Raw genomic sequence first — 27,039 nt, 5'->3', positions numbered from 1 at the left:
GGTTTGATGACACGAAGTGGTCTGGAGCTGCTCTCTATGACAGCAGCTGTGAATTCACGGGACTAGGGTGCTGCAAAGTGGTCTGGTTGATGGGAACTGGGAAAGAGTAGGTGTGAAGAGACCCTCGTGTGGGTAGTTTCAAATCAAGCCTGGGGAATAAGGCTCCAGGCCAGGAGCAGAGCAGGTGCATGAGCTCTCTGCCACACTCTTTGAGGCAGCACCCAGCCTAGGAAGTGGAGGGGCCTGCAGACAGCTTTTGTGTCCCTGCCACTTGGCACATGGTGCATATATCAAGGCCACACTGGGGACTATGGCCTTGCACATAATGTTTTGGTTGCCACTTAAGGATCCATCACATACCTGCCCCTCCCTGGCCAATACCCATCAATTGTGGCAGCTGCCAATGGCCCCACTGTGCTCCCTGAGCTGCCAACCCCTCTCCTGCACCTTGGTGGGGCTTTAGCTGATGGGGGGGGGCACCTGGAGTAGGCCCTGGGCATCACCTGCCTGCTATCTGGATGCCCATCCTCAGGATACTTGTTGGTTCAAGGACCTCGAGGGGCCATTAGACTCCTTGCCCTAAATTTCAAGTCAGGAGAAGGGCAGAGACGCTGGGAATCAAGACGGCATCCCTCTCTCAGCATCACCCTTGAAAAGGTGTTCAAGGATCCTACCCTCCACGCACACTGCATCAGCGGCTCCTCTAGTACTCCAGCCCCTTCCTTCCAGGCCTGAGAAGTGGAGAAGCTCTGTCTCCCTGCTTAGGCTGTCCTGGCCCTTGGACTGGTCAGAAAAAGGTTTCTTTGCTTCAGTACTCTTGTTACATCTCCTTCAGTACCTGACTGTCCACGTATACCATCTTTAATACTAGGGGCCACATGTTGCCCTCTTTCCCTTCCCCACCCTCAGCTCCCCCCTTTAGGTACCTTACTCGCCACAAGAGATATCATGAGGTCCTCTAAGGCCCCCATCTGTGTCAACCGCTGGTTTGTCTTGCAGAATGTGCACTGACCAGCGCCATCTCCCCCCAAGTGAGTTGGTTTGTGAAAGGATCAGAAGTGGGCTGTAAAAATGTCTGAATTCCAACCCCATCTCAAACCTCTGAGGAAGCAAGGGGCAAAGGGGGTACCTCCGCCAGAGTCTGCACTTCCTTGATCAGAGCTATCAGCTGGCCCATGGAGGTATTTTTGGACTGTGGTGGTGAGAAGGCGCTGGGGCAAAGGGGCAGCATGAGGGAAATGCCCCCTAAGGAATGGCCCCTTCCTCCACAGGATCTCCTCCAGTGGCCACTTGCTGGGATCCTGGTGGGCATGCGCCGTGCACAGGGACCAATCCAGAAGTTTCTTTATCCCAAGACACCTTATCACCGCAAACCCACAGACCCACAGAGAAACTAAACTTTCAGCTCCTGGGAAATCAGAACAACCCCAATGTTCAGCGGCTGGGTCCTGGTATTATTTGGGAAGGAAGAGTGCAAAACCAGTCCTGGGTAGGAAGCGGGGACACAGGTGCTGCAAGGCGAGAGCCCGAGTGGCGAATGGCGGGAGCTGAAAGGAGGTGTTGCCCTAAGGATGGCCGGACTTAGCCGCCCCTGATCTCCAGGACTGCGGACGCCGCTGCCAGCGCTGTCAAGGCAGACATTCGCTTGCGCCGCCCACCGTCGCTTTCCCCAGCAGTCAGCTCAAGTCGGTGGAGACGCCCCCACACTCCCCGCTCCGGCCAAAGCCCAGTACAAGGGGGTGGGGGTGGAAGCCGTCTCTCCTAGACTTCCCAACTCAGACTCCGCTTCCATTGCCAGGCGTCCAGCGCCCGGGTCGCGCGAGGGTTAACCCCCGGGGGTGGGGACTCCGGAGCGGTCGGAGGAGGGAGGGAGGGAGGGAAGAGGAGGCACGGGGAACCGCCAGGGTCCAGCCTCCGAGGCCTTTGGAGACCCGGGCAGTCACTAGGCACACGCTGCGCGCAGCGAGGGGCCACTGCGGACTCCCCGCTCTAAACTTCAAGTCCGGAGCAGGGGAGAGACGCTGGGTATCAAGACAGATGTCAGCCACCTCTACCCCACTTCTTCTGGCCCTTCCCCAGCCGTCTCGGCCCCTCCTCCAGCCATTTTATAGCCTGTGGTCAGGAATGAACCCCAGAGACGGCGGCCCCACGGCAACCCCGGAGTCCGAATTGACCGACGTGCCCCTGGGTCCGCCGCCTCCCTGGGCCTGCCCGGCTGACGTGCGGCTCTGCGGCCACCTGCGGAAGCAGAAGTCCCAGCGCCGCCGCTTCTTCGTGCTCCGCGCTGACCCGCCGCGCCTCGAGTGTTACGAGAGCGAGAAGAAGTTCCGCGCCGGCCGAGCACCCCCCAAGCTTAGCATGAGCCTGGCGGGCGCGTGCACCATCAGCAAGCGCATGGACGCGCGCCAGCGCCACCTGATTGTCCTTTACACGCGCGACTGCAGCCTAGGCGTGGCGGCGGCCAGCGAGACGGAGCAACAGGCGTGGTACAGCGCCCTGCTGGAGGCGCGCGCCACCGCCGCCGGTGAGGCCAGAGCCCGGGGCGGAGAGGGGCTGGGGGCCGGGGTTGGATGGTCGTGGATCTGGTCTAGCCACAGCCAATCCCTCCCCAGGTTACCGAAATCAAGCTCAAACATTGAGCGTTTATACACTTTTTCAGTTCTCGGGGCACAGTGATTCTGACCACCCAGCTCAGGAGCCCTCTGTGACCATCCCATTGTCCCTCCAGATCCCAGTTCCCACGAGGACCCCGGGACCTGGATCCTCACTCCGTTTCAAGACGTCTGGCCTGTGACGCTGCGGCCCAAGGGCCTGGGGCGGACACCAGGTCTAGGAAGCGGTGGCTACCGACTGTGTCTGAGTTCAGGGGAACTGAGCCTGCTGCGGGAGCCCAGGAGCAGAGGTTCCAGGGACACCCAGGCATCACCACCGCCAGCCCTGCGCCTGTCCCTGCTCAGCGTGCGCCGCTGTGGCCACGCAGACTCCTTCTTCTTCCTGGAGCTTGGTCGTTCGGCGCCCACGGGTCCCGGGGAGCTGTGGTTACAGGCGCCCGACTCGGTGGTGGCCCAAAGCATTCATGAGACTGTCCTGGCTGCTATGAAGCGACTCGGGGACGGTGGTGTGGGTGGCCGGGCTGAACCCCTGCCAAGGGATCCTCTGACAAGCGCCCCTAGGCCGTCATCTGTCCCCCAACCTCATGAGACCCCAGTCTCTGAGGCCCCATCAAGCGGCCTGAGCCATCGGGGGTGCCTGGGTAAGAGGAATGAGCCTGCAACAACCCTAGAGAGCCTGGTGTCGCCGGGGGAGGCAGCCTCATACCCTGAGGGGTTGGAGCAGGGTGGGGGCCACATACGTGTGGGAGCTGGGAGTGATTACCAGTCCATGCAGGGCAAGGAAGCGGGTGGCTACATGGTGATGGCAGCCCCCAGCATTCCGGCTGCTGCCAACACCACTCCCCACCATCCGCGCCAAGATTGGGAGGGCACTGAATACATGCCCATGAGCCACTTTCCGCCAGGGTCCTTTTCCTTGAGTTCCCTGCCCTTTTCCTACAAGCCTGGGTACCCTGGACACTGGCTCCAAGGCCCCTATCGGGGCACTGGGGACAGCTGGGGTACCGCAGGGGCTCAGCCCTGCTTGCAGCCACCATCTGAGCTAGCGGGGGAACACGTGTACATCGAGTACCCAGCCCCAGACTGTGTCGGAAGGGGCACTGCCATACCGGACACCCCCGACAGCCACCTCAACTACGTGGACCTGGACCTGGTCCCTCCTCTGGAGGCGCAAGGCAGTGCCCCCGGGGCCAGCACACACTGCCTGCACAGCTATGCCAGAATCCAGTTCCAGAACGACGGGGAGGTAAGGGTGAGAGAGAGCCCGCCGGGTCTAGCTGACAGGATGGACCAGAGGCGGGGAAGAGAAAATAGGACAAAGTTATAAACGTCTTCCCACCTGTTTCCAGGACTGAGGGGCTCAGATACCCCAGATACCCCCTACGACGTGTGACCACAGAGGCCTTGAGCTGCCCTTACAGCCTGCTGCCCACTCTGTCCCTTCCAGCTGGGGTGCCTGGTAAATCTTCAGGAGGAGGTTCCCCAAGAAGTTGGATTCTTTTAAGAGAAAATTCTAGAACCCCTACCAACAAGAAAAACCCTATGAACTTCTGGGCTTTCTCAGCCAGAGCCTGACCCTCTCTGTTTCCCCACACAGTTCCTGCGACATCAGTCCACAGTCTCGGGTCAGCCCTGGCCCTTCACTCTCCTCCTATGATAACTCCCACATGGACCCGCCCCTCCCCCCCCACACCTGCAGTGCCGCTGAGTGTCTCCTCCAAGGCAAAGAGCTAACCTCCAGTCCCAGAGCTGAACTTCTGGGGTCCCAGCACAAGAAGGATGAAAGTACCAGGTATCTCGCTTTTTAGTGCCCCCCAAAAGTGATGTGCCATCCCCTTACTCCCTCATTTGCCTCTCCCAGTGCCAGCTACAGGCTCACACAATCCTCCCTTCTGGCGGACCTGGCAAAGCAGATGGAGTCCTTGCTTCTTATATACTCAGTCTGGGGGATTGGACTGTGGATCCCCCCCTCATTAAAGGTGCCTTGACCAATGAGTGACAAGAACTTGAGGGGAGGGCAGCCAAAGCCATGACTGAGAAAGAGACCCCATCCCTACCTCCGTGCCCCTCTCTGCTACAGGCCACAAGGAGCCTGTTTGCAAACCAACACTTTTATTAATAGAAACCTGCCTGGAAGAGTAGGGGGCCCAAGGAATCCCCAGAGGGGCTACGGTTGATGGGTGTCTGGGGTCTGTGGGAGACATGGGTCAGTGCAGCGAGAACAGCTAGGGCAACCACTGGGGCCTGGCTGATCAGAGACAGGGTCTGGGGGACCCGCCGGGGGCGAGGGAGCCCCTAAGGAGCCGGAGGAGCTGGACCTTGGCTCCCCCTGGCTCATCTGCAAGAGGCCGGTGAGGGCGATCAGCTCAGGCCCACTGAGCCAGACAGTGGGGCAGCGTGGGGACTGGCGTGGGTGGACCCAGGGAGACATGATAGGGGGTGGGAGCAGCAGCTTCAGAGAGCCCGTGACCTGAGGAGAGAAGAGGGGAAGTGTCTCCTTCCAAGGCCTGCATGAAGGCTGGGGTGAGGCCAGGGAAGGAAGAGCGCTCACCTGCTGAGGGGCCTCAGACAGGTACAGGGGAACACGCTGCCCACGGGGCAGCAGAGGATCTGAAAGAAAGATATCTTCACAGCCCATCACCGGGAACCCTGGGGAAGAGAAGCTGCTAGGGTAACAGGCTGGGGCTCCCACCCCAGGGAGCTCTGAACCAGTTCCCTGCGCTCACACCACCATCAGTCCCGAGCCTGAGGGGACCAAGGAAAATTACCTGCATCCCTGGGTGCCTGCTCACCATTCTGATGTCCTGCCGTGGGGGCCAGGGGCCCGCAGCCCCTGCCTGAGGCTGCCTCGTACAGGGGCCAGGAGGGATGACACAAGGTCCGGCCTGAGAAGGAGGCGCCAGACCCACAGCTGGGCCGCTGTGGACGGTGGGGAAAGCGCACTGGAGCTTCAGCCAAATCCCAGGGCATCCCTGCCCCACGCCCAGGCAGAGCCACAGCTACCCCTGCTCACCCACACCAGCTGAGAGCCCGCTTTAGCCTCATAGTTGGGGTCCCATGGTGCCTGCAGCGTCATCCTTGAGGGGGCCACCTCCCAGGCCATCTGAGGGGAAAGGGGATCTGGGGGGGGGGCTTGCAGAGATTAAAAGAGGCTCAGGAGTCCGTGAAAGGGTATCGGGGCGAGAGGTGCCAGGCCTGGTACCTACCCGGGGTTCCTGGAGACTGCTCAGCAGCCAGGCCTGAGGGGGCCCGCGCCAGCAGCTGCTCTCTCCGGGTCCAGGACGGCCGCGGGGACCTGGGCTGAGGGCTGGGGGGCAGGGTGGGTAAGAGGCGCACCCGTCGTAGCCTCCCCGCTCACCAACCCCCCCCAAGTCTGAATATTTGCAAGGCAGCGCCGAGGGCACCTGGTGCAGGGAAGCTACACATACGCATTCTTTGGTAGGTCCTGTGAGATTTCCTCACTATGGGACCCCTCCCACGTCGAACTTCCCCCCGAGTGCCTCTCACCTGTCCTGTGGGGGGGTTCCTGGCTCCCCCAGGGCTTCCTCTCCAGAGTTCCAGGCCTGGCTGGGGGCACTGCCCACAGAGGGGCCCTGGTCCTCCGGCGCCTGCTCCTCGCCGGCGCCCCACCGCCGCGAGGGCCAGGGCAGCATGCCGCGTCTGAGAGGAGGGCAGGGTAGCGCAGCACCTCGGGGGGGTACCCTGGGCTGCCCGGGCCTCCCGCCCTGGCCGCCTGGCGCCCCGCGGGCTCCCAGGCAGTCCCAACCTCCCTCGGCGGCCAGCACTACCTTGCGGGGCTCTGGGAGCCCAGGTCACCCGCCCGCCTCTCAGGGCCTCGCCTCGACGCCGGCGCCCAGCGCGTTTCCGGGCCACGTGGTGCGCGCTCCCGCCGGCGCTCCCGCGAGCGCCCCCTGGCGGCGGGGTGGGGGCGCCGGGCCGCCTGCAGCCGGGTGTGAAGGGTGGTGGCGCGGGCCAGTCACTGCACAACCTGCACATGGATGTTGAGGCGACGCCTTCCCCGCAACGCATGGCACGGCTTTCGTTCGCAGACACACACACACACACACACCTGAGCCGCAACTTCGAGACCTTCCGGCTTCTTTATTGCACTTGATACAACATCCGGCGCCCGTCTTCCATCCCAGACCCTCAACCACACCCAGAGGCAGCCAGGTGCCTTGCTGGGCAGCACTGCTTCCAAGCCCTCGGGCCAAACGGGGCCTGAGGAAGAGGGCCAGGCCCGAGGCCGCCCTCACCAGTCCTTGCTAAAGAGCAGAGCCCAGGAGCAGCTGTCTTCTCTGTTCCTGGGTCCCAGGCGTGTCGGGGCCCTGCGCCCCCAACTCCACCCCTAAGACTGTTCCAGCAGTGCGTGGACGACAGCAGCGATGTAGGGGAGGCCCCTTCCCGGGGCCCCCTCCTCTTCCAGGATGTGATGGGGCTGGCACAGGGACTCCTGGGGGGGAGGGGCCCAGGTTAAGTCCCCCTTGACACCTTCTCCTCTGGGATTCCCTGCCCTTCACAAAGGGCAGGGGGGAGACACCCTAAAGGAGCCTGGTCAAAGGGGGCTGACAGGATGGCCCTTCAAAATGTAGAAGGTGAAGATCAGGGGCACTTGGACACAGCTTGGGGACAAATGTGACGCAAGGAAGCTGCCAGCAGATAACAAAAGGGAGATGACACAGGGGCCCACGGCTCAGGGGGAAGGAGAGACCTGTCATTTCCAGAGGGAAATGCTGGAGTAGGCAGGCTGGCACATAGAACCCAATGGGCACTGCAAGGACTGGGCCTGGCCACAGCAGGAGCAGACGCAAACACACACACACACACAGGCAGCCACGGTCTGTACAATTTATACAAGAGACGGGGACCCAGCCTGGGCCCTGCATCCCCTACAAATATAGAGTTCTCTCTACAAAATATAGATAATTTAGCCCCCTATAGCAGGGGTGGGAAGTGGGGGTGGAGAGAATAAAAGTAGGAAGGTTAAGGTCTACCCCATCTCGGGGAGCAGAGGGCAGGGCTGGGTGGGAGAGAGCATCAAGGCACCATCAGCACTTGAGAAGGGAGGGGCTACAGGAGGGCAGCCAGAGGCTGGGGGCCCAGGGTCAGGGGGCACCAGAGTGGGGCCTCTGAGGTCAGTGTTTGTGAGGGGAGGGGGATTCACTAGTGTCTTTGGTAGGGACTGAAGGCACCACTGGTGGGGATGGGGGTTGCACAGGAGTCTTATAAATAGAAACAGGGCAAGGTGGTGTGGGAGGGATGACTTCAGGTTCTAGGAACCCAGGAGCCGAGTGTAGACGACATAGAGCAGCAGCATGAAGACCATGTAGAAGAGGATGAAGCCGCCCAGGCCAGAGGGGGGCCAGAGGGGCGGGGGGGGCCTGCCCCCAACCCGCTTCACGACCTCCAGGGTGGTCCACAGCCCCTGGGCAGTGCCCTGGAGGAGATCCGAGGGCGAGCACAGGTCAGCCTGGGAAGGGAGAGTAGGACAGATGGACAAGGACAAAGGGCAGACGTCAGCAGCAGCAGCAGCAAGACAATTCTCGCCCCCCCACTGCCCTCACATGCCAGAGCCAGAGACACGCCAACATGCAAAGTGCAGGGAAGGGAGGCATGCAGAGAAGGGAGCCGTGCAGGACAGGGGCTCCCTTCTGGGGAGCAGACACCCCCCGTGAATGGAACCCTGTCATCCATGCAAAGGGCTCAGCTGAGCCCAGGACACCACCATTCTTTATAGGAGAGACCAGCCCCCCATACCTCAGGCACCCCCATTTTTCGGCAGGCTTCTAAGAAACTCTCCACATTCTTCCGAGACTTGAGGGTACTGAGTTTTGGCTAGGGAAGCATAAGAAAGGAAAGAGGAGAGAGTAAGGCAGGGGGCACAGGAGTCCCTTGTCCCATTCCCTATTTCCCACCCTGTGCCCCAACTGACCACAGCCGGTGAGGGCACATGAATGAAGGGCACAGAGCGGGGCCTCAGCTGGTTGGCCAGCTGACAGAGGATGACGCCATTGGCCAGAGCCTCTGCCAGGTCCTCCGGCAGAGGACGCTGCAGCCGTGATTCAAGGACCTGGGAGGCCATGGAAGATGGGGAAAGAGGTCAGGATCAGCCGGGTACGCCAGCCCTCCCCTCCCATCCTCAGCCAAAGCACCAGGGTGGACAAAGAGGATACTGAGCTAGGTTAGGAGACTCCAGGAGGTGCCATGCTGAGCCCATGCTCCACCCACACAGATTCCAACTTTCACCTGGCGCAGCTGAGCCATCAGCTCCTTCTCATCCGGAAGCTGGGGGGATCGTCGAGGTCTCAAGACGGAGTCTGGTGAGGAAGGGCCTAGAGAAAAGCAGGCTGTGTGGGCTGTCTGCACTGCCACCCTAGACTGTGGCTGGGTCACAGTGCCTGGCGCCCACATCTCCCGCCTCTGTGCTTGTGGGATTTTCTACACAAAGGGACAATTGACCAGAGGACTCCCAGGCCAGAAGCAGTGATCACAGCCCAGGGGTTAGTGCTGGGTTAGCACTTGGGTAAGTGGTAGGGAGGGGAGACCCACCTGAGCCACTCTGAGAAGAACGAAAGAGGAAGCTGTTTGGTCTCTGGATGGAGCCGAGTAACCGGGGAGCAGGCGCTGTTGCTGGGAGCCAGAGCCAGGGAAAAGGGGCAGGTGAGAGGCAGCCCTCAGTGTCGCACTTCTCCCTCAGGCCACCCTCATCTACACAAACCCCCATCCTCTTCCCAAAGCCCTTGTCCCACCTGGTCCAGATATAGGAAGGGGCTCCTGGGAGGTGGGGGCTGGGGCAGGGTTGGGGGGCCCCTGCGCCCCTGAAGCTCCCAGTTGGGTGGCACTGGACTTTGGCGTGCCGCTGAGGAAAGACAGAAAGGGAATTAGAGGGGATGATCAGGGAGAGGCTGTTTAGGGAAAGGGCTCAGGGAGGTGGATTCTAGGGGGACACATACTTGTAGGTGACCTGAGCGGACGAGGCAGCAGCACCTCCACCAGCAGCCCTGACCCCCAGCTTCAGAAAACTAGAAATTGCAGGAAATATGGGGTCAGCAGTGTCAGGCAAGGGGCTGCCAACCCCGAATGACTCTGGAGGATTCATTTCCACTCATTTCCAGGGCCCACCACCTGGCAGTAGCCTGCGCCCATACCTGTCCTTTTTGGGGGCTCCCCACATTCCACTCTGCTGCTGCTGCTGCCGCCGCTCACGCTCCTGCCACAGCTGCAAGGTGTCCGGGCGCCGCCGCTCCTCCCCAGCCAGTTCTTCCCGCCTGAGGGGCAAAGGCAGGATGAGAAGGGTAGAGAAGTTCAGGGAAGAGGACAGGGTGCAGGGAGATGGAGTAAAAGGAGGAGGTGCCAGCTCAGGTGGCTCTGGGTACCTGCTGCTTGATGCCCTCTCCCCGTCCCCTGCCACAGGGCTTAATTCTGGTGGCCGCTGCTCCTGAAGAAAGAATAGGGGAGAGGCTGAGGGAGTGCCTGGTCCTCAAGCCTGCACTGGCCCCTCCTTCCTCACAGCAGAAGGACATAAGGACAAGGGCTGGCCCCTCACCTCGGCAGCACCTCGCTCTTCGTCCTCCCCCGGCACATGGCTGTCAATGAAGTCAATCTGCTCGGGGTCTCCGTCAGCTGGAGAAGCCAGGACACGTCAGCAAGCAGATGGGGGCCTTCAAGCTTATCCGTTCATCTTAGCCCCAGGCCCCTGACCCCACTACTCACCAGAGCCATCCTCCTTACGCTCTCGGGGGCCCCGAGGCTCCCGGGCCAACTCGGAGATCCGGAATGACAACTCCGAAAAGTCATCTGTTGACTATAAATGTAGAAATGCAGACATAGGAGGCATTCTCTCTGTAGTACTGGGGACCCACCCATGGGGTTCAGGGCCTTGGGATCTGCTGCTGAGCCAGCTCTTCCCCGGAATACTTGGGCAAAGGAAGGAAGAGGACAGCTCCAGCCACCATGTGTCATTATGAGATTTAGAGGCACAAGGCAACGGGTCCCGGCTCAGATGCTCCCCTGGGGCCGAGACTACCAATGTCCCTTGAAAAGGAGGCACTTACCTCGTTTCCAGACCACCTCTTGCTGCCACTGTCAACACTGTGGAAGCCTGAGTCCAGCCCACCATCGTACCGACGTCCAGGAAATAAGTCCTCAGCTGGGCTGGGGCCAGCCAGGGAAACCCAGTCAGTGCTATACTGGGTAACAAGCCTATCTTCCCTCCAGAAACTATGGGGACCCTGGTGCCAGAAAGGGGCATTAAGGCTCCAGGAGCTTCCTTCCTTCCCACATAGGACTCACCAGGGACTGAAACTCGGGGGGCGGGAAGGGGCCAAGTCCCCCAGTGCAGCACCCCCACGCCGCCCAGCCTCTGTTGACAAGTACTTGAAGATGTGAAGTTTCCCCTTCAGGCAGATCTAAGTGTAAAGAGGAGCATGAAAGGGGTCAAATGGAAGCAAGGGGGCACCTCAGATCCTGCTTGGCTACCAACGGGCCCCCCCACTACTGCCCGATCTCAGCCCTGTCCCTATAGCCCTCCCCAGGCCCACCCCTCACCTGGGCAGGCGGACTCTGCAGGGGGTTGCTGTCCAACAGGATGATCTGCAGGTGCCTGAGGCGGCAGAAGGAGACCGGGATGCGGGAGATGCGGTTACAGGAGAAATCCAGGCGCACAAGAGGAAGGTCCCCCAGCTCTGGGGGTGGGTGGGGAAGAGTCAGAAGTATCTCCAAAGTGGGGTGGCCTTGTGCTCACTTCCTCTGCCCTCTGCTCGGGCCAGCCAGTCTCCTGTGGGTCCCCCACAACCTGTGTCCTGGCTGGCTGAGGGCACCGCCAGGAACAGGCTCCCTGCACTCTTCCCCCTCAGCTCTCACCCACCTGCAGGCTTCCCCTCCCCCATGAGGCCTGACTTCAGCTCCTGCCCATCCCAGGTGCTTGCTCCTGTTTTCCTCCCTGCCCACTCCGGACTCCAACTGCTCCTTCATTCTCACAAGCCCCAACCAACTGGGACACTACTTTGCTCAAAAACGTTCCATGATTTGCAGCTGGGGCTACCGAGGGTGAGTGGGCTGTGCCCTACACAAGGGCACCCAGACAGTGTGCAATCCCACCTGCCCTGCCCCTGGGTGAGGCTGTGCCTGCCCATAGAAGGGGTACCTCTGTCTACTTCCCAAAAAGGCACTATTGGATTACTGGTGGCCCGAGACACAGAACAAAAATCACCATTCCCTAGTCAGACAACCCTCCAGCCCATCAGCTTCTGGGCCTTTTCACATGCTGTTTACTCAACTGGGAGAATGCCATTGTCTGTCCACACATCTTTCAAGGTTCAGCTCAAGTGTGTCCTCCTCCATGCAATCTTTCCAGACACTAGGTTGGAATTCATTGCTCCTTCCTGTGTCCCCTGGGCATTTTGCTAGGGTCTCTTTTATGGTCCAGCAAAAGCCCTGATCAAAATGCTTATTTGTATCCCTACTGCCTTTGAAGGAAAGATGGCCAGCGTAGGAGGAGGGGGCAGCCCAGAGAAACTGGATGACCCCCTGAGCTCTGTTTCTTGCTCTTCAGAACCAAGATTGACATGGCACAGGTCCTTCCTGCCTAGCCTGGCTTGCTTTTCTAATCACACCGGTGCTGGGCCCGGCTCCTGCCCACCCGCATGCTCTGCACATGGGATTTCCTCTCTGCGATGCCGAGTGGGGAGAACGCTCCCTTAATGGTCAGCTCCCTCTGTACCTCTGGGGCGAAACCTTCCTCAAGTCGCCCAAGCAGGGCCTGTGTCTCCTCTCGCTCCTGCAGCTCTCTAAGGATCCTGTTCAAACACTTTCCTCTGCTTGTTTCTCCCATTAAGATTTAATTAAGCCATTACATTTTAAGAGTTGGCCCCAGATCTGAGTGACATCACTCACTTCTACCTGTTCCCCACATAAAACACAGAAACACACACACAAAACAATGCTGGCTGAATTAAAGAAGGTATGCCTGCTTTGGAGCAGAGGCTATCAAATGTTGGGGTGCACCACAATAAGCTCATTAAAATAGGGCTGCTTGGGCTCCAGCTTGTGGCCCCACTGATTCAGACTCTCTGGGGAGCAAGCGCAGGGCAATCTGACCCAGGTGTTGGAGAGCTCCTGTTGGGGTGAGTGGTGGCACTGGGTAACCCTGAAGGCCCCTTCTGACCTTGGGATTCTACAGGGTGCCAATGCACTCACCTACCCCCCTTCCTGTGTCTTTCCCCACATTTGTAAGATAGATGTGGGGAAAGACACAGGAAGGGGGGTAGGCCGCCGCAGACGTGACTCAAGGACCTGGGGCCTTGTCAGCCTCAGAGGGTTGCTGGTCAAGAGCAAATAAAATAATTTATAGTCTGTTTTATACACTGCAAAAGCCTGGTCAAATAAGGCATTATTTTTGTGTGAAGATCCCTTTTCTCTGACTTCTCCAAAGTAGTGTCTCTGTCTGTCTGTCTCTCTCCCTCTCCCACCACCTCTCTTCATTTTCCTTACCATCAGGCAGGGTGCTGAGCTGGTTCCTCCGCACATTGAGATCCCGCAGGGAAGGGAGGCTGCAGAGCTCTGTGGGGAGGGACTGCAACTCATTGCTGCTCACGTCCTGGATGAGGAAAGAAGCAGGGAGGAGCCACAAGACCCGGAGCATCAGAAACCGCCTCAGTCTCTGGCCACCTCCCTTAGTCCCAGCCTTTCCCCTAGGGCGCATCCTGCCTTTCCCCAACTTCCCCCCAAAAGGGCCGGGGGCCTGGTGCCTGGCCCAATAGCCCCTCTTCTCGCCCTCCTCTCCGTCCTCACAAGCTGTCGCAGGCTTCCCAAGGTGCTGATGTCGGGAGGCAGGGCCCCCAGTTTATTGTTGCTGACAATGAGCACCCGCAGAGGCAGCTGGCAGATGTAGGGGGGCAGCGACGACAGCTGGTTTCGGCTGTGGAAGGGAAAACGGCAGCGGTCTCACACTCCCCAGGCACGTGTCCCCGCATGGCCCTCCTCTGAAGGTCACGCCACACCCTCCCCTGGCCCTGCCTCCCTACCTGAGGTTGAGGTAGGTGAGGGCTGTGAGATTTCCCAAAGCTGGATTCAGGCATCTCAGGCAATTGTGGTAGAGACTCAGGCCCTCCAGGGACACCAGCTGGCATGCTGCCTCCGGCACCTCGGGGAACCGGTTCCGGGACAGGTCTAGGGGAAGCAAGTGTCAAGGGAGAGCTGTGGAGTTGCCCAGCCCTGGACAGGAGGACCTTGAATTTCTCCAGAGCCAGCTGCCGAGCCCTCTACCATCCTCGCAGACCTGAAGAATCAGGACTATAAACCTGGGCTCCCGGAGAGAGAACAAAGCCTACTGCAAACTGGAATACATTCCAGAATGGCAAAGGAGAGGCAAAGGCCTTAGAGTCACCGGGCTGGAGAAGCCCAGATTTGGGGGAGTGGGGACAAGTCCACTGTCTTCAAACACAAATGGCAGACTACCCTGGGAGGGTGGCTGGATCCTATAACTCTCGTGCTTCCTGGTGCTCTGTGACACCAGGAGAGATGGAAGGCAAAGGTTGTAGGAGAGGGCCGGTACTCCAAGGAAAATAGCAGGTGATGGGCTGGAAGGCTCAAGACAAGAATATGGACCACCTCTGGGGAGACCACTGAGAAAGACCATCCCTCCTCAGGGGCTGTCTCCCAACCTCAGCCTGCTTTTAACTCAGGGGAGAAACCAAGGGTCATTAAAGCCTGGCTCTGGAGTTAAGGCTCCTGACAATGGACAATGGTTTGTCACCAGCCCCTGGGATCTGCAAGCCAGGTCCAAGATCCTATGAAGTAATAGATCAGGAAGAAAAGGAAAGTCACCCAAGCGGGAGGTGGGAACTGGAGTCCTCTGGTGCCTACCATCTGGGCACACCTTCCTGGGCTGGCTCCTTCCCACCCTCCTCTTCCAGCCCTCCTCTGCTTCCTCTCTTACCACCCCAGACTTCAGGCAATCAGGACCATTGTCTGTGTCCCGGGCACAGAGAGGAGTGGAGAGCGTAGGAAGGAGGGTAGAGTCTATGACGGCCCCCTAATCTCAAGTGGCGGCTTGCTAGTCCAACACAAGGAGTCCGGCAATTGGGGTTCCCAGCAGTCTGGAGGCACTCACGGCTTAGACCTCTACCAGCCTGGGTTTCTGTTTCCTCTGCTCAGCCTGAGGGGCCCAGGGCCTGCTGGGGGAAGTCCTGGGCAGTAGTACTTGTGTGAGCTTCTTACATGGCCCTCCTCAGGGAGAGGAGAGCAAAAGCTGAGGGGAGGAGAAGCTGGGGTATATCCCCCAAGGAAATGAGTCTTGTGCCAGGAAATGTAGTAGAAACAATCTGTCAGGTTCTGTCTCTGGTGGGCCCTGTGTTTGCCAGGGCAGATGACAGCCTGATGCCCCAGAAATCGCTCTCTCTCCCTCTCTGCTCCCAGCCCTGTGGTGCACACAGACAGCAGACCTGTCACGGGAGAAGACAGTTCCACGGAGGGTGGAAGGATCACATGCAGTCCTCCTTCTCTCACCTTCCACCTGCCTGCTTTCTCTGCACCCACCACACGTGTGTGCACGCATGCATGTGCATGATGGGGGAGGAGAACAAGTGCCGATGGGAAAGTGGGTGTCAAGGGCAAGAGCATGGAGCGGAAGGGAGTGCAGAAGGGAGCCCCGGCAGCAGCAGGCAGGGCACAGGAGGCACAGGATGTGGTCTGTGAGAGAATGAGCGCCACTTCTCCTTTGTGAGAGCGGCCCCTCCCCCATCTCAGGAGGCGTCCTACTCTCTGGCCCCAGGAGCAGAGTCTGCGGGATATCAGGGACCTGTGCCACAGGACACAGGCACCAAAAACACTGGTTCAGAAAGAGCTGGGAAAGCAGGGGGAGGTTTAAAATTATTCCAGCAGCAGCGAACTGAAGCTTTTAGTCTGGGTTGGAGGGCAAGGAGGTGTGGAGGACAGGGTACGGGCAACACTGTGTTTCTGTCACTTCCCCTTTCCACCCCATGCTATAAGCACCCTGCTGGTGGAGAGGGGACAGAGGAGAGTTCTGGACAAGATAGGCCCCGCTGGGCTTAGAACCCGGGCCCTGAAAGGACTGAGGATTCTTGTGTGAACAGGGCAGAGAGGGGTTCTCAGAAAGCTGGGATTTTCCCACTTCACACGCAAGCTCACTCACAAGAGAACTGGCTGCACCCTGAGCGGGAATGCTGGGGGAGGAGGGTGAAAGAGGGGAGAGCTGGGAGGAGCAGGGAGTTCTTGGTAGTTTTCCCCAGGAGTCCACTCACAGAGACAGAGCCCTAAGGAAGTAAAGAATAACATTTGGTCTTTGTCAAAAAACAAGCAAGGGGGAGGGGAAGGGAACAGACAGCGCGAATGTCACACAGCTGCTGAGGTCAATCTGGAGCTTGGGGGTTAGGTAGCTGGAGGAGATGGAGAGGATGGCTCCCGGGGCTCACCCTTTTCCTGAACCCACTCACTGCACAATGGGCAAGTCAGTTTACCCCACAAGCCAAGAAAAGTAGAGAGGTTTAAACTGGTTCTCCCCAGAACAGTGGGGGAAGAGAGAGTGACTGTGCCCACTTAAGTGTTTGCAAGGGAGCAGGCACCTGCTAAGGGAGAAATGTAGTCTCAGGGCAGTGTCAACAGGAGGACACTCAGCCCCAAATCCTACCCTGGGCCAGGCTGGGGTGGGGCTTCGGGAATGTAGTCCTCCTCTCCACTTCCAATCCTCAGCACCCCCCAGCTGCCAGCCCAAAGTCACAGGTTGCCTCCAGAGCAGCTAAGGCCCGACTCACTCACTGTTCTAGTAGAGTCCCCCAAACCCTACCATCCACAGACACCAGAATGGAGGGAACATGATTAGAGGGATCCGGCGGGTGGGGCCGTGGGGGGGGGGGTAGTAAGTCTCTAGGCTCCCAGCACTCCCAGCTGGGAGATAAGGTTTTCCTCCCTTTCAGCAACTGCCTCAAAGCCCCTCTCCCTAGGGAAAGCAGAAACCGCAATGGGAATTCGAGGGTCCCTATGAGGTCACAGACTTCACAGTGACCTCACACACGCAAGAAGGGGGAGTTGTCTCAGATAAGGGGGGTCAGGAATAATAGGCGGAAGAGCTGGGGAGAAAAGAGTTAGGGGAGATGGGAGATTAGCTTCTTTCCGACAGGCTGGCTGGGGGAAGAGGGCCAGCGACTTGAGGGGGCGGGACTACAAGCCAAGTAAGCAGAAACATCAGGTTGTTAGGGACAAATTCATGGGAAGTGGGAGCCCAAGTCTGCTCGGATCTCGGTGGAACGGGGCAAAGAGTTGCAGACGAAGTGGAGGAACAGAAAGGAGTCGTTAGAGGGGCTCCTGGGGGCTGCTTTATGGAATGTTCAGAACTGAAGTTGAAGAAGTCATGCAAATGAGCCAACCAGGTGAGGGGCGGGACCATTATACAGGTGCGCCAATATGCAAATAAAGAGCAGCGGAGGGTGCGGGCTCTCACAATCTTCGTCCAGGGACGCTGGGCGTGCCGTGCAATCGAGAAACGTGTTCATTGTCTAGTCGTTCTTAAAGTGGGGAGGGGGTGGCAGCAGGCTTATGCAAGTCAGCAGGGTCGAGAACCCCGACGGCCAGGTGAAGGGGTGGGCCACACTCCCGGGCCCCAAGAGAAACAAGCGAGGGGCGGGACTATGTAAATGAGGGTCCCGGCTGGGCTCGGGGCGGGGAGCACTCACCAGCTTGGGTGATGTCTGACAGGTCGTAGCTGCGGGCCGCGCCCCGGGGGAAGTGCTTCAAGCGCCGGTTAGACAGGTTCAGGGTCCCGGTGGCCACGGCCTCCTCGAGGGCCCGCTCTGCACTGCGGCTCCCAGGCAGACCCGGAGACCCTGGAACGGAGGTTGTGGCCGCCGACTCTTCACCCCCGGCGGCGAATGGGGCCGCTACCACCGCCGCCATCCGCTCCCGGCGGCTCCCGCTGCCTGACTGACGGCACCGGCCGTCCCTTCTTGCCCCTCCCCCTCCTTGGAGCCGCCGTAGTGGCTTCAAGGGGCAGGAAGTGGGCCCAGCGACCCGGCGGACCAATCGCGGTCCCCAGACGCGTCGGAAGTGGCTAATCAGAACCCGCCGGGGAGGTGGAGACTCCCGCGCTGGAGGGAGGCGAGAGAAGGGAGGGGGACTAGAATGGAGCTCTCGCCAACTGCCGACGCTCCAGCCCGCTCATCGCATCCAATCACAATGCTTAGGGCTGAAGATGAAACCAATCAGGTCCAACCAGGAGGCGGGGACGCCCGCGCTCATCTAGAAGTGATAAGAGGCCGAGAGACCGCAAGCCCGGGACTACTAGTCCTCTTCCAATGAAGACCAATCGCAAGCCAGATACAGGAGACTGACTGTCAAAAAGACCAATTAGATCATCCAGAAGGAACCTGGCCCTACCTCTTCTCTGAGGGACGACTCTAACTACCAATAGCATGGGCGAGAAGGCAGTCCCTTCGCTAAGTAGGAGGCGTGAGCTAGAACTTTGAGACAGGTAAAGTATGGGAGCTCGGCGCGCCGTGTGTGATGGGCGCATTATAAGGGCACAAGTGTGTGCAGTTCGAACTGGACGTGTTAGGAAGCGAGTCAGTTTTGAGCGCCTAAGTTGTACCGGGGGGGTGCTAGGCGACTCTTGAGGCCAGTGCGCAGAGGGTCGTCGTAGGCGAAGGGACTGTGGGGGCCCGGCGGGCGGCTTCCCAGAGCCTGGAGAGACCCTGCTCAGCTTCTGGAGGGAGGGTTCCAGGAGACCGGGAAAGCCTTGAGAGCTGCCGCCCGGCCTGCCAGCTCACCCAGAGGAGCGCGCCGGTGCAGGAATTGGGATGATAAGACTGGGGATTTAGTCTAGAAAGGACCGTCTCATCTAGAAGTCCTCCTTTTTACAAATGAAAACAGGCGGAGGAAAGTGGGTGAGTCGGCAGGAGCAAACAGCAAGGTACTGACAGCTTGCACTAGAACCCAGGCTTCCCACTACATCAGCTTTTACGGTGGACTTTTTCTTTTCTCACTCTCTTTGCCTCCTGGGGTGAAATGAAGTGTATAAAGAGGACCCAGTTATGAGAGGAAGCTGATGATACTTTTGGTCTGCTGAGAGATCGAACGTGCAGAGAGATCTAATCTTTAGATGCATGAAGACCTTTCGTAGTCCACTTAGAATGTTAATAGTTGCCTAACCACTCATAAGTCACATCTCAGATGCTGACATTCTTAAACATTTATTGAATTATTAAAATTCCATCCTGGGTATCCCAAACCAGCTGTTTACTAGTCACCGTGAATAAGGGAGTTTGGATGGGTGATAGTCTGTTAGCACAATAAACAAACAAGTCTGTAATACTGCACAGCTCAGGGCTGGCTGTGAGCCCCTGGAAGAGTCAGCTGCTCCTTAGATTTACTGGTGCAGATCTGCGCCTATCTGAACAGACACAACCCGTTTCTCCTCATAAGTGTCACCCCGCCCCCCAACATAAAAATAAGTGAATAACTTAGACTCTGAGAGATACCCTAAACTTTCAGAGTAAATTAGCCCTTTCCACCATAAGGGGTTTTCTTTCATACAGTTACTGTCCCAAGAAAGCAGTCTGCTTTTGGATGTATTTTTCATGAGACTATGAAGAGTTTGGCTGAATTGTTCCCACTTTCATCTGGTGCATGCTTTTGTGAGATAGATGGTCATTAGCAGGGTCACCTCACTTGTTAAACTGAATTTATACTTTTTTCTTTTTTTGAGTTTATATTCTTGAGCTACAAATCTTCTGGAGGCCCTGGCCTGCTGAGATATGAAGAATTCACCAGTGTTTCTCTACAGAGTTAGTACTAAAAGGACCTCAAGTGGAAAAACCTCCTACTACTCCCTGAAAGTAAAGGCCTCATGTACCAGTAGTTCACACTATTTCTCCTGTAAAATGCATATCCTAGGAGCCATTGGGTGGCTACAGCTGAGCTAGAACTGAAGCGCTAAGACAGAAAATCCCAGGCAAGGTTGGGGAAAATAGGTCACAGTGGCTAGGCAGTGAGGTCACAGAGAGGTTTGTCTGCCCCAGACTCCATGGGGAGGGGCCTGGGAGGCAGAGGGGCCCCAGAGGTCCCCCAAGTCCAAGCAGGGGACATGGTGTGGGAAAGGCAGCAGGGACAAGGCCCAGGACGGGTGCCAAGGGGCCTGGAGAAATGAGGGCAGGAGCAGGGAGGGGGCAGTCAGGATGGTGAGAAGAAGCCAGAGAAAGCAGCAAAATTTCAGTGGGCTGTGTGCAGATGGGAGGAGAGGCTCAGGGTGAGGGGTGGGGGCAGGGCAAGGGAAGGGCAGGAAGAGAGTAGCAAGAGATCTGGGGAGGGGTTACTTGAAGAAGTTGGACCCAGGAACAAGGCAGACAGGGAGAGACTGATCCATGGACCTAGAGAGAAAGATGGAAGGATTTGACAGCACAGAGCTGAAAGTCAGCGCTATGTGTCCCCCAGCTAGTAATTAATGAAAGACAGACTGAGAGAAGGAAGAAAAAGAGGCACGATCCTCATGGAACCCCTGTGCTCCCCCTTCTAGGTAAAGCGGAGCTGCCCTTCATGTGGCCCAGAGCTTGAGGTTGAAGAAGAGAAGGGGAGAGGGAACCCTATTTCTGTTCAGTTGTTTCCCCCAGAGCTGGTGAGTCCTTGGGGAAGAGGTATTAAGAATGAAGGACTGGGGGCCAGACCACTGAGGGGCCCCGATGATCCCCACTTCCTCCCTCCTGTCCCCCAGGTGGAACATATCATCTCATTCCTCCCAGTCAGAGATGTAGTCGCCCTAGGCCAGACCTGCCACTACTTCCACGAAGTGTGCGATGCTGAGAGCGTGTGGAGACGCATCTGTCGCAGGCTCAGTCCTCGCCTACGAGAGCAGGGTTCTGGGGTCCGGCCCTGGAAGAGAGCTGCCATTCTTAACTGTACACCTTTCCCAGAACCTCCGGTTCTCTTTGCCTCTGTCCTTCCTTATTCTGGGATCCCTCCTGCTCCATAGAGTTGCCTGATGACCTCAGCATTCCCAGCTCTTCCAGAGCCCCTTTCTCTGGAAGAAACTGTTAGATTCAAACATAAGTCATGGAGTACTTCGAGTCTAGAAGCTTAAAGTACTAGAGCCACCCTCTGATAGACATCCCACCCAGAGCTCCCATGAACTAGCTAGCATCCCTTCCGTGTCTCCCTCCATATTCAAACTCACTCCAAAATCTTACCCTAGAGACGTCTTCCACTCCCCAGAAATGGACTTTTCCCTCCTGTAAACCAGGGTTTCTCAACCTTACCACTACTGAGGTTTTGGACCCAATAATTCATTGAAGTAGGGGACTGTCCTGTGCGTCACAGGATGTTTAACAGCATCCCTGGCCTCTACCCACTAGATGTCAGTAGCACCTCCCCCGTGGTGACAACCCAGTGTCCCCTGAGAGAGAGAATCTCCCCCAGGTTGAGAAACATGCTCTAAACCACCTCCCTTCTCAGGGAGCCGCTATCCACTGACTTCATCTCACACATCAGAGATGAAGGGAGATCCAGACAGGAGAGCCAAAGCTAGGCGTGAATGAGGGTTACTGGTCTTTCTGAGTCATTCCTTGTCACTCCTTTCTATGTATTTATTCTTATATTTCCCTCGATGTCTCTGATGCAAAGTTGGACCAAAGAAGTGCTCACTTAGGTGCATGTTTATGGATCTGAGCTGAGGTGGGCTAGAGAACTAACGTTCAGACGGAGTATAATTGAGGATATCCTCTAAACTTTCTATATGTCCTTTGGAAGGGTCTGTTCCCTAGTACTAGGGATAGAGAGGAACTCAGTAGCAGAGTATCTGAGAAATCTTGTTTGCCCAAGCTCTGATGCATCTCCCTGTGTCATCCCAACCCCTTGAATCTTCCATATCCTTCCCTTCTCCAGACACGAAAGGCCTGTATTTCCAGGCATTTGGGGGCCGCCGCCGCTGTCTCAGCAAGAGTGTAGCCCCCCTGCTAGCCCATGGCTACCGCCGCTTCTTGCCCACCAAGGACCACATCTTCATTCTCGACTATTCTGGGACCCTCTTCTTCCTCAAAAATGCCCTGGTCTCCTCCACCCTTGGCCAGATCCAGTGGAAGCGAGCCTGCCGCTATGTTGTACTGTGTCGTGGAGCCAAGGACGTGAGTAGCAGAACCCTGGCAGCTGAGAACCCACCCTACCTTCTGGGCCCCATGGCCCACACCCTTCCTGAGGTGTCCTCCTCAGGACAGCTGCCTTCCCATACAAGGAACCGGAAAAAAAGTCCTCATTTCCCAGCTGTGTACCAATTATCTCATCTCCCACCCCAACCTCATCCCACTCCAAGCCCTAGATCCCAGACGCCTTTGTCTTTTCCTACAGTTTGCCTCAGACCCAAGATGTGACACAGTGTACCGTAAATACCTCTATGTACTGGCCACTCGGGAGCAGCTGGGAGTGGCAGGCGCAACGGGCAGCCGGGCCTGTGACTGTGTCGAAGTCTACCTGCAGTCTAGTGGGCAGCGGGTCTTCAAGATGACCTTCCACCACTCCATGAGCTTCAAACAAATGGTGCTGGTTGGTCAGGAGACCCAGCGGGCTCTCCTGCTCCTCACAGGTGTGGCTTTGAGCATTGCTGCTTTGCAAATTGTTTTCTGCAGATTCTTCAGGACCCGCTGCAGGGGGTGGGGGAGGGAGACCTCTCCAGCCGGCTTCTGCATGCCACCTCACCTGGTCTCCAACCAAGTAGCTCTGATTTTGTCTGACTCCTGTCTAGGATTCTGCATATTTCATCTGAGTAAAGGGCCCTGATTTAAATTCTAATCTCCCTAACTTCCATGGCGGTACCTCACTTTACACCGCAAACGGCTCCCCTACTTTCTCTGTGTTTCCTATCCCTGACCACACTCCCAAGCCTAAGAGCTTCTGGACTTTGTAATTCTGGGCAGAGCCCTGAATTCCCAGACATCATTCCCAACATTCAGATTAAATTCTGCCGAATCTAACTAGGTATTTTTCTCCACTCATCTCTCACACTGAAGGACTGCCCTGATTTATTTTTGATGGTAAGCAGCTGGACTCTGGGAAACTTGAGGTCACTCTTCCCTTATTTCATCTCTATCCTTTTTCTTCCAACCCCACTGTAGGGCAGTAAACATTTCATTCCGTATGGCTTAGGGGGTCTTTTGGGAAGTTAATATGGATCTTGGAGGTCCCCTCCCCCATGTAATTGTCTGCCTCCCCTTACTCCGCAGAGGAAGGAAAGATCTACTTTTTGGTAGTGAATGAAACCCAGCTGGACCAACCACGTTCCTACACAGTTCAGCTGGTCCTGAGGAAGATATCCTATTGCCTGCCTCACCTGCGTGTGGCCTGCATGGCTTCCAACCAGAGCAGTACTCTCTATATCACGGGTAAGAACCCCTCCCTTGTTCTTCAGACCCCAGCCCTGGACAGATCTTCCAGACACAGACACCATCCCCCACCCACCCGCAATTCTTCTTCCAGCTCTGTGGTGGACCCATAGGGCATCCTAGTAAAAGATGTTTCGATTCCCAGACATCATAGCTGGGTAATTTCCAGTGGGTGTGAGACTCCCTGGATCTTGCAGCTTTCATCCTAGGTGGGGCCTTATCACTAGGAAATGGGTGCCCAAAGCTGCTGAACTGAGGGCTCCCGACCCCCCAGACCAGGGGGGAGTGTATTTTGAGGTGCATACCCCAGGGGTGTATCGTGATCTCTTTGGGACCCTTCAAGCATTTGACCCCTTGGACCATCAGATGCCACTTGCTCTCTCACTGCCTGCCAAGGTACGATCCTGGAGGACGGGGCAGATCAGAGGGGGAGGAGCTTTAGGGGTTGAAATGTTCTGAAGATCTATAATAGGAGCCAGAACCAAATGATTGATCAGGGAGGCATGGGATCCAGAGAGGGGGGTGATACAGAGGGCAAGGCCAAAAGAGATCAGCCAGGGATAGCAGGTCAGTGGTTGGGAGGCTTTGGAGTTCAGGGTTCCTCTGGAGGGAACTGAATGCCTACCTCCCCTTTCTATCTTACCCGCTAGGTCCTATTCTGTGCTCTTGGCTACAATCACCTTGGCCTGGTGGATGAATTTGGCCGAATCTTTATGCAAGGAAATAACAGATATGGGCAGCTGGGAACAGGGGACAAAATGGACCGAGGGGAACCCACACAGGTGAGACTGTTTCCTAGCAACTCTCATCCTGACCCCCTTCCTCAATTCCCTGACCCCTGGATCACTCCACTTCTCCAATTACCATAGAATCCATTTCTGCTGCCTAGGAAGTTAAGCCAACCAGTAGGTAACGCCTGTGATACTGTTGTGTGTCTTACCAGGGTTGGCACTGAGGTTCGTTCTGTGCAGTGCATGCTGTAAGTACAGTAGGACTTGAGTGAAGTGGGGAGACCTGAGTGGGCTGGACTAAGTAAAAGAAGTGAGATGCGAGCAGGGTCTAGTGGATTAGATAGGATTCGGGTGGGGATAGGGAAAGGCATCCTGTGTAATGGGAACAGGGACAACGCTTGCACATACCTGGGACAGTGAAAAGACTGGCCTGACTAAAGGAGAGAGGGTATTTTATAAATGGGTAGATATGTGTTGGTAGAGGTAGGTGTGAGCTTGGAGAGGTATAGATTTGGGAAAGAGTCATTGCAGGTTCTGGAGCAGGAGAAGGCAACCCCCACAGGTGATTGTGAGCAGGTCAGCTGGCCGGAGTGCACAGGAAGCTTTGAGTGAGAAGCCCCCTGGGAGGCTGTTGAGTGACAGCAGCACTTGAGACGAGGGCCTGGTGCTAGTACAGGGGAGGAAGAATGGAAAGGAATGGAAACAGGAGATGCTTTGAAAAAAAATGAAGAAGCCCTGGAAACTGATTAGATGTGAGCAGAGAGGTGTAGGACATACGTGGCTCTGGCAATAGGTCCCTTGAAGCAAAATGGTATTAGCAACAAACGTGAATTGGGACGGGATGCTGCTTTGAGGAAAGGGCGTGAATGTGGACTTTCTGCAGTAAAACACTAAAATTGAAATGTCTCACTGGCAATTAGATTCTAAGTTGGAAATGACAAAATTAGAGCTAGAGGAGAAAACCTGGACAGGAGCTGCCATAGTAGGCAGGGGGAATGGAAAAGTTGTCGCTGAGATAGGAGGCACGCTCTCAAATGCCATGTCCCAGAAGCCATGGCAAGAAGTTTCAAAGAGGAGGGAGTGGTCAGTAGTGACAGTGATACTGTAGGAAAGTATTTTATGGACCTGGAAAGATGGTCAGGCCGTACTTTTAGGAGGGAGAGATTGCTGCTGATCTGTGTTCAGCAGGGCAGACCTCCTGGGCGGGGCGGGGTGGGGGATTTGCTGAGTCCCATTTCTCCCCTCTCTTATTTTCCCTAGATTCTGCCCTGAGTCTTCTTGTCACCCTTCTCCAAGCTGGGCCCTGAGTCCCTTGGTGTTCCTCGCCTTAGGGACTCTGGCCCTGTGTCCTCAGGTGCATTATCTGCAACGTCCCATTGCTCTGTGGTGTGGCCTCAACCACTCCCTGGTGCTGAGTCAGGCCTCGGACTTCAGGAAGGAGCTGCTGGGCTGTGGCTGTGGGGCTGGAGGTCGCCTCCCTGGCTGGCCTAAGGGAAGTGCCTCCTTCGTCAAGCTCCATGTCAAGGTCAGAGAGCAGGGTCAGGCGTGCTGGCAACCAGGGAGGGCAGGTAGTCCACAGGACTGTAGTTGGGACTCCTACAGGGACCCCATTTCTCCAGCACCACCCCCCACTCCCTTTCCTGCCGTCCACCGTGGCTACTGGCTCTCTCCCTTAGCAAATCCTGCTGGCCATCCCTGACCTCACACAACCTTGGCGCTCAGCCAGCCAGCTCATTTGCTGGCTCATGGCTGATCTGAGCGGGAGGGACACAGCAGCTGGGGCTTCATGGGAACCCCGCAGTAAAGGCCCCACTCAGCCACGCTCCTTCTCCTCCAAGGTCCCTTTGTGTGCCTGCTCCCTCTGCTCTACCAGAGAATGTCTCTACATGCTGTCCAGCCATGACATTGAGCACCATCCCGCCTATCGAGACCTCCCAGCCAGCAAGGTGGTGGGGACCCCCGAGCCCAACCCCGAGTCTGGAGAGCCCCAGGACCCTGGGGGGACAGCTTGGGCCTGTGAGGAATACCTCAGCCAGATTCACAGTTGCCCCACATTGCTGGACCGCATGGAAAAGATGAAGGAGATTGTGGGCTGGATGCCCTTGATGGCTGCACAGAAGGATTTCTTCTGGGAGGCCCTAGACATGCTTCAGAGGGCTGCGGAAGGGGTTGACCAAGCCCCCCCAACCCCTGAGAGTTGACCCCTCTCCTAGTCTCAGCTCTGGAGGGAGAGTCTGGCCCGGGGCCAAAGGCTAAGGAGAGATGGAGCAGTAGCAATGAACACTGTATGTGTGCATGGGGAGGGGGACGCATTAGGTTGGGGTCTGATAGACACGCCAGGGTGGGCAGGGAATTATTTTGTAAAATGTTCAGGGGGCTGCCCAGGAGGGACCCCCAACTTGACTATCATGGACAAGAGATTTGATGGACAAATAGAATAAAAGGCTAAAGAGAGCCCCGGTTTGGAACCCTGGGTCCTGGGAAGACCATGGGGGAGGGGATGGGGGACCTGATGCCTGACTCAGTGGGCGAGGGAGGGCAGGAGCGTGGATGGGGCAGGCAGAGCAGAAGCAGCTCAAGCTTTCAGGCGCTGCAGAGTTGACAGCATCTGAATCCTTCAGCTTGCTTTCTCCTTCCATTCCCAAGACCTGACCCGGTCTTCTTGACTGGAATTCCTAACTCCATCTCTGGAATAATTCAGTCAACCTGTGCTCCTTGGTGCTCTCCGCTTGGATCCTCTTATTCCCATTCTGAGGAAGTCACTTCGGACTTCAGAAAGCTTCCCACCCCTTTCCCTTCATCCCTATGACATCAATCTCGCTTTGCTCCGCTTCCTGTTTATTTTCCAGGTCTGGTTTCACTGTCCTTTTCCCCTACTTTCAGCTTCATCCTCCTCTTCATCCACACGCCACACCTCCCTACCCCGCTCCCATACCTCCTTTCTCCTTGGCCTAGTCTGGCCCAGAAGTGGAGAGAAGACAGTGGAAATTTGAAGTTGGAAAATGAGCTGGAAAAGGTGATGGTCAGGGAGGGGGTGAGAGGTTGGGATTCCAGGAAAGGACTCCTGGATGCTGAGGAAGCAACAATGGGGAAGATCGTGAGTGGGCTGGACAGTGCTCAGCGAGGACCAGAGGCTGTGTTCACAGGATGTGCAGGCACTGGACGCAGAGGACTTCCAGATGACATTACTTGATGCCTAGAGTATAGCTGAGGCCCTCATGGTCCCTCAGCCCTTCATTGCTCCACCCCCTACTTAGGTCGATATTTATGTGTCCTGGACCTAGAGAGGCCCCTGGACTCACCACTGTCCCAGCTCTACTC

The 27,039-nt window shown here is 57.0% G+C and overlaps 4 protein-coding genes across 6 annotated transcripts; 2 read left to right on the top strand and 2 right to left on the bottom strand.

Annotated features, from left to right (window-relative positions):
• The first annotated feature begins 1,875 nt into the window (after positions 1–1,875).
• On the top strand, positions 1,876–4,606 carry LOC308499730 (insulin receptor substrate 1-like). 2 transcript variants are annotated; one of them, XR_013993634.1, is made up of 4 exons: positions 1,876–2,524; positions 2,729–3,858; positions 3,962–4,071; positions 4,210–4,606. XR_013993634.1 is itself a non-coding variant. In XM_081053565.1 (3 exons), the coding sequence occupies exons 1-3, from the start codon at positions 2,038–2,040 to the stop codon at positions 3,965–3,967; spliced, it is 1,623 nt and encodes a 540-aa protein (XP_080909691.1). In that variant the 5' UTR covers positions 1,876–2,037; the 3' UTR covers positions 3,968–4,602. The 2 variants fall into 2 exon arrangements, 1 of the variants encoding a protein (XP_080909691.1); XM_081053565.1 differs by having other exon boundaries at positions 3,962–4,602.
• Positions 4,607–4,779: 173 nt separating this feature from the next.
• On the bottom strand, positions 4,780–5,966 carry SAP25 (Sin3A associated protein 25; the record flags this gene model as incomplete). The annotated part of the gene is made up of 5 exons (XM_081052864.1): positions 5,819–5,966; positions 5,626–5,732; positions 5,381–5,531; positions 5,164–5,261; positions 4,780–5,082 (listed from the first exon to the last, which is right to left on the bottom strand). The coding sequence occupies exons 2-5, from the start codon at positions 5,713–5,715 to the stop codon at positions 4,780–4,782; spliced, it is 642 nt and encodes a 213-aa protein (XP_080908990.1). The 5' UTR covers positions 5,716–5,732; positions 5,819–5,966.
• Positions 5,967–6,683: 717 nt separating this feature from the next.
• On the bottom strand, positions 6,684–18,401 carry LRCH4 (leucine rich repeats and calponin homology domain containing 4). 2 transcript variants are annotated; one of them, XM_081053843.1, is made up of 18 exons: positions 17,303–18,401; positions 13,637–13,781; positions 13,404–13,530; positions 13,104–13,209; positions 11,160–11,296; positions 10,905–11,020; positions 10,667–10,766; positions 10,326–10,416; positions 10,159–10,235; positions 9,989–10,050; positions 9,761–9,880; positions 9,566–9,634; positions 9,362–9,471; positions 9,162–9,242; positions 8,859–8,944; positions 8,545–8,682; positions 8,370–8,447; positions 6,684–8,082 (listed from the first exon to the last, which is right to left on the bottom strand). In XM_081053843.1, the coding sequence occupies exons 1-18, from the start codon at positions 17,520–17,522 to the stop codon at positions 7,885–7,887; spliced, it is 2,061 nt and encodes a 686-aa protein (XP_080909969.1). In that variant the 5' UTR covers positions 17,523–18,401; the 3' UTR covers positions 6,684–7,884. The 2 variants fall into 2 exon arrangements, with proteins under 2 accessions (XP_080909969.1, XP_080909970.1); XM_081053844.1 differs by having other exon boundaries at positions 6,691–7,065.
• On the top strand, positions 18,038–26,165 carry FBXO24 (F-box protein 24; the record flags this gene model as incomplete). The annotated part of the gene is given in 11 exon segments (XM_081052984.1): positions 18,038–18,082; positions 18,084–18,101; positions 20,137–20,235; positions 20,332–20,515; positions 21,498–21,736; positions 21,957–22,191; positions 22,829–22,987; positions 23,262–23,383; positions 23,638–23,769; positions 25,073–25,243; positions 25,557–26,165. Coding segments are annotated over 11 exon segments (1,767 nt in total). The 3' UTR covers positions 25,920–26,165.
• Between the last annotated feature and the right edge of the window lie 874 nt (positions 26,166–27,039).

This window comes from Rhinolophus hipposideros, assembly GCF_964194185.1.
Source record: "Rhinolophus hipposideros genome assembly, chromosome: 7".
In the NCBI taxonomy this organism is placed as follows: domain Eukaryota; kingdom Metazoa; phylum Chordata; class Mammalia; order Chiroptera; family Rhinolophidae; genus Rhinolophus; species Rhinolophus hipposideros.
This window is presented reverse-complemented; position numbering and strand designations above follow the sequence as displayed.